We start from the raw sequence: 5866 nt of genomic DNA, 5'->3' as shown, positions 1-5866 counted from the left end.
TCCCTGTCCTCCTACCAGTCCTGGTCTTTGCAGGGCCTGTCAGCTTGGGGAAAGCTGATGCACCACTTTTCAGCGTGGGTGTGATTTCTGGGCCCAGGGAGAGGCCTAGAGCGTTGCTGAAGTGGGGCGGGGGGGCAGTTGCATGGCCTGTCGGTACCCGGGATCCCTCTCTCCCGGAGAGAGACAGTCACATGGGAGTGTCTGGGGCTGCTACAAATTCTGTCCCGCAGTTGTACCCACCCTTGCTTGTTCCTAGCACAAGTGCCGCCAAAGCCACGAGGCGGGTAGATAAGATTATCTTTTATTGTCCAAAAGTATAAATGCCAGAGGCTGGTTCTCGGGGCTGGGTGCGAACAAAACCGTGGCTGAAATGCCGCTGAAGGAAGGCTCCCTGTGGAGCTTGGAAATATCTGCTTTGTGGAAGGAGGGGTGTCCCCCCCACTTTCCCCGGACCACCCCCCTGGTATCCCTCTCCTGCCTGTGGAGGGGAGGAGGGCTTTGCACTGTGGAACTGCCAACTGGAGTGAAGCCAAGGGCTTTAAGCCCCTCCCCATCTTTGCCAGGGGTGGCAAAGCAGGCAAGGTCCCCAGATTTGTAAACCACACTCGGAGTGGGGTGCAATGAAGCCTCTCCCCATCTTTGCCAGGCAAGGTCAAACAATGGGGCCTAGGGACTGTAAAGGCAGGACCAGGGGGCTCCCATTCCCTGCCTGGTCAGGGAGCCGATTGGACAGTGTCGCTCCTAGCTGGCGGGATGTCCTGCCCACAGTGGGCCAGCCATGGGGTAGGGGGCAGCTCTGGCCATGGGCAGGAGGGAAGGCGCCCATGCAGAGGGGGACCCGACCCCACGTGCCTCAGTGTGGACAAGGCAAAGGGAGCTGGGTGGGACCACGCCGGCTCCAGGGCCACAGTGCTGTGTGACAGCCTGGCCGCTGTGGGGAAGAGATCAGCCGATGGCAGTGACTCCCCCTGGCAAGGGCTGTGGTCAGGAGCAGTCCCCCCGCGGCGGGAGTCACTCTCTCTTGCGGAGGTGGATGTACATGATTCCGCTGATCAGGGCCAGGGGGAAGGCCAGCCAGGCCAGTACGAAGCAGTAGCCGAAGGAGCCGCCTTGCTGCCGGCTCTGGTGAAATTCCCCCACGTGGACAGCATAGATCAAGGCAGCTGTGAACACTGAGAGACCTGCACCAGGGCAGACAAAAGAGAGGGAGGGGAGGGATAGCTTCAGGCCAGAGCAGCCAGGAGTCTTGGCCCCCCCATACCCACCCACCTCAACCTAGCCCCCCTCCCAGGGCCCGCCCAGGAGTCCTGGCTCCCAGCCCCCACTCTCATCACCCTAATTACTAGCCCCTCCCACCCACCCCCCTTCCAAGAGTCCAGGAGAGAACCCAAGAGTCCTGGCTACTACTCACTCCATCATGCACCACTAGTCCTTCATCCCAAGCCAGAGAGAGAAGGCAGGAGTCCTGACTCCCAAGCCCTGCTCTAACCACTAGACACCACTCCCCTCCCATAGCCCTGGATAGAAACCAGCAGCCCTGGCTCCTCGACCTCTCCCTACACTGGACCCCACTCCCCACCCAGAGCTGGAGAGAAAAGCATTGCTGTGACGCGGCCCCTTGGGGTGGGGTGCAGGAGCCGGTCCCCCCTGGGCACTCACAGGCCAGGAGCTGGCAGATGCCTGTGGCGTAGAAGAGGCCCCCGCGCTCCATGGTGTAGAGCTGGTACATGAAGAGGATGAAGGCGAAGCTGGAGAAGAGCAGAGCCAGGACCATGAGGCCTTGGACAGCTTGGAGCCACTCTGGGGAGCAAGGAACAGGCACTGGTGAGACTGCATGCCCCTCGCCCAGTGACGGGGGACAGGGTCCCTCTGGGGCGGGACATGGGGGCTGGGCAGATGGGCCCGTCGCTGACACCACCCCTCTGGGGCGGGGCACTGCTAGCCCAGGGTATCTGAGGCTGCCTCATCACCCCCAGCATGTCCATACCACCCCTCCCAGGCTCACCATCCCCTTCCACCCCTCCCAGAACCCCCTGCTCTGGGGCCCCCACTCACGGCTTTCAGACACCGAGGCACATATCCAGCTCTGGGTGGCGTTGTCGTACAGACAGTCGTACCAGAGATTGACGGTCTCCTCATCCGGCAGCACCCACCATGACTGGAGGGACAAGGGGAATTAACAGGGGGGCCTGAGATGCACCCCCCCCCCAGGGACTTGGGCCAGGGGGCCTGTGTTCTCTCCGTGGCTCTGGGAGGGGTGTGGGGTCTAGTGGCTGTGGGGAGGGAGCAGGACTCCAGGTTTCTCTCCCCTGCTGTGGGAGGGAAGTGGGGTGTAGTGGTTACAGCAGGGGAGCCTGAGAATTAAGTTGGTTCTCTCCCCAGCTTAGGGAAATGAGTGGGGGCAGCGGGGGTGAGGGGCAGCAAGGACTTGCTGGTTCTTTCCCTGGCACTGAGAGGGGAGTGGGGTCTAGTGGTTAGATGTGCGGGGAGGATGGGGGTCAGGACCCCTGGCCCAGTTCTCTGCCTGGTGCTGGGAGGGGGACATCTCACCTTGTCCAGAGTGGCGACGAAAAGCAGCACGAGGATAAAGACGTGCAGGGCCGTCACGCCGAAGAGGAGGAAGCTCATGGTGAGTCCTGGGGGTGGTCAGAGATGGTGGTGTCAGTGGGGAAAATGTGTCCAGGCCCACAGACCTCCTGAGACCTGGGCCAGGACCCCCTTAAACTCCCCCCCCAATCATGCTGGGAGCCATCCCACACTTCCATCCCCCCCAGATTCCTGGTCCCCCCTGTCCTTCTGCATCCCCCTTCTCCGTCTCCTGCCTGTCCCCACGCACTTCCCGGTTCTGAGCCGCAAAGGAACCACTAACTCTCTGCTGAGGCGGGAAGTTCCCCCCTCCCCCACAGGCACCGTCCCACCCCCAAATATCTTTGACCTCTCCACGCACACACAAACCTCCCTCTGTCCCAGCCTCGCCTAATGGGTTCCAGATGCTCTGGGATCATGTGAGCACGGGGTGTGGGCCTGGATTTCCCCACAACCACCCTAACACACACCCATCAGCCCCCTCCTCCCCACTCTGCACCACTGGCCCCCACCCTGGCCCCCTGCCTTGCCATTTATTAGATGGCAAGACAGAATACCAGGGTAATGGGCAGAAAGGGGGGTGGGATGCCCAGGGAAGGCGGGCCCATCAGTTTAGCACTGAATAGTTCCTCCTCCAGGGACATTCCCGATTTGTTCAGGGCATCTCAGCTGGAGCATGTGTGGGAATCCTGCCCCCCCCCCCTCGCCCCTCCGCTCCATCAGCCTCGGAGGTTGGATTCAGGCCAGCGCTCCCCATCCCAGGTTTCTGTACAGGGTGGCTCTTTACACTGGGACTCCTCCCCTAGTGCTGAAACCCAGCTCCCTTGGCAAGGGGCATGGGAGCTGGATCCCCAGGGACACCCCCCACACCTGCTGGCAAACTGAGGCAACCAAAATGAATCCGGTGGGATTGTGGCAGAACAGCAGGGTCCTTTCCCTTCCCCCCACGATTTGTAGCAGAAAGGGGATCTTTACAGAGCATGGACTCCCCCCACCCCTCTTTCTGCAGCCCCAGCGCCCCCTACTGGGTCCCCGCCCTGCTCCCTGCTGCACAGCAGGACACATGGGGCTGCTCTGAGTCACAGTAACCCCCTCAAAGGCGGCCCCAGCCCTTCCCTGCAGCACGGTGGCCAACCTGGCTCCCAGCCCAGGCCTGTCCAGCCACAAGTTAGTATTTTCTGCTCTAAATCAAGACACCATTGAAGAGACACAAACAACTGACCATTGATTGCAGCGGTGCAGGCCTGGGTGTGACCAGCTGCCCCGCTGAACAGGCTTGGAGCCTCTCCCCTCTAGGGGCCACCCGACCCAGGGACTGGGGCTAGTGGAGGGAGGGGGGAATGGGGTAAGGGGCCTTTCCCCTCTAGGAAGCTCCAGCTCCTACTGCATTGTGGGTGTCTGTCTGTCTGTCAGCCCAGTTTCTAGTGGCATGGCGTTCCACAGACCCCAGGTGGCGCAAAGTCCAAGGGCTGGATGGATCCTGAGAAAAGAGCTTTCTGCTGGGGCTGTTTGTGTTGAGGAGGGGGTTGGTGTACCGCGGGGGGGGGGGGGCGTTGCATGTGTGGGGTGGGTTGAGTATTCCTGGGGGGGTGTCCTGTGAGTACCCCTGGGGGGACTGGGCGTGCCTGAGACGCTGTGCGTGCTGCAAGCGTTGGGTGTAGGGAGGGGATTGGGTGTGTGGGGCGGGAGCACAGCATGGGCTGGGAGAGGGGCTCTTGCTGTTTGGGCAGGGGCAGGGATGCTGCGAGCAGCAGGGGGGGAAGGGGGAGGAGGAGTGTTCAGGGTTTGTCTCTTCCCCTCTAAACCGAAGCATGGAGAAGGCGGGGAGCAGCCAGCGCCCTGGGATTTCCTCCACCCACAGCACCAGCCTGTACTTTTACCAACCAGCAGAACTTTTAGGCGCTGCAGAGGAAACATCCAGAGAGGAACAAACAGCCCCCCCCCTCCAGCGGGCAGTTAAAGGGGCAGACCCCCCAGAACAGAGTGAAAAGGAGAAAAGCGAAGGGGGCAGATCCCCCAGCAGGGAGCTGGCGGGGGGGGGACAGATCCCCCCTGAATAGGTGAATGGGGGGGATCCCCAGTAGGGAACTAAGACGGGCAGGGGGCACAGCCCCCCACGGGAGCTGGGGAGCAGATCTGGGAGCTGGGGGGGGGCAGATCCCACGGGAGAGAGCTAGAGGGGCAGGGGATAATCCCCCCCGCAGGGAGCTAAGGGGAGCAGGGAGCTAAAGGGGCAGGGACGGGGGAGAGGGGGATACCTGGTGCTGCAGAAGGGCTGGGGGGTCTCTCCTCTGTCGCGCCGGCTGTCTCTCTATTCCTCTCTGCTTGTCTGAATCCACCCCCAGCCCTACCCCTGGCAGCCGCCCCAGCAGGGAGGGGCCGGACGGGACGGGCGTGTGCCCGGTGAAGAACAGCCCCCTTGGATTTCCACTCCCCCTGGGGGGACGCCCCGAACGCAGGGGATCCCCCCCGTGCGTGCTAAGCAGCCCCCCCCCCTCCGGGAAAGCCCAGAATCGGGGCCGTCCCGCTCAGACTTTGCCGCCCGCCAAAAAAAATTCGCCCCCAAATCTCGCCTCCTCTCGGGAAGGAAACTGCAGAAACTTTTGTCATAACCGCCCCCCCCCCCCCGTCACCAGCATGTGGAGGTTCCGCAGCCCCCACCATTGCAACCCCCCATGGAGAGCAGATGGGAAGGGACACTCGCCTCTGGGGCTAGCCAGGGACCCGACCCCGGCCAGCAAAGAGGGCGGGTTAACGGGGTCCGTGAGCCCCGCTTGCAAAGGGCGAAAGAGGCTCCCTCCCAATTGGGGCTTTCACTTCCCCATTGAGGTTTGGCTGAACTAAGGAGCTGGTACCGGGGAACCAGGAATATAAATAAAACAGTCCTGTATCTAGGGGGTGGTCAGAGCTGGGGCTGGGAGCCGGGACTCCTGGGTTCTCTGCTAGCTCTGGGAGGGGAGTGGGGGCTAGTGGTTAGAGCAAGGCAATGGGAGCCAGGACTCCTGGGTTCTCTGCTAGCTCTGGGAGGGGAGTGGGGGCTAGTGGTTAGAGCAAGGCAATGGGAGCCGGGACTCCTGGGTTCTCTGCTAGCTCTGCGAGGGGAGTGGGGGCTAGTGGTTAGAGCAAGGCAATGGGAGTCAGGATTCCCGGGCTCTCTCCTAACTCTGGGAGGGGAGTGGGGGCTAGTGGTTACAGCAGGGGGGGGGGGGGGGGCAGGACTTCTGGGTTCTATTCCCCAGCCCTGGGAGGGGAGATGGGGTGAGAGCTCAGAGCAGGGGTC

The 5866-nt window shown here is 62.3% G+C and overlaps 1 protein-coding gene across 1 annotated transcript; it reads right to left on the bottom strand.

Moving 5' to 3' along the window:
* Positions 1-285: 285 nt before the first annotated feature.
* On the bottom strand, positions 286-5037 carry EMP3 (epithelial membrane protein 3 (MAM blood group)). Its single transcript, XM_006121792.5, has 5 exons — positions 4845-5037; positions 2551-2636; positions 2056-2158; positions 1660-1800; positions 286-1181 (listed from the first exon to the last, which is right to left on the bottom strand). Exons 2-5 carry the CDS (start codon positions 2626-2628, stop codon positions 1012-1014), a joined length of 492 nt encoding a protein of 163 aa, XP_006121854.1. The 5' UTR covers positions 2629-2636; positions 4845-5037; the 3' UTR covers positions 286-1011.
* Positions 5038-5866: the final 829 nt, after the last annotated feature.

This window comes from Pelodiscus sinensis, chromosome 18 (genome assembly GCF_052426305.1).
Source record: "Pelodiscus sinensis isolate ZL-2025 chromosome 18, ASM5242630v1, whole genome shotgun sequence".
In the NCBI taxonomy this organism is placed as follows: Eukaryota; Metazoa; Chordata; order Testudines; family Trionychidae; genus Pelodiscus; species Pelodiscus sinensis.
The sequence above is the reverse complement of the archived record's forward strand: the minus strand, read 5'-3'. Positions and strand labels throughout refer to the sequence as shown.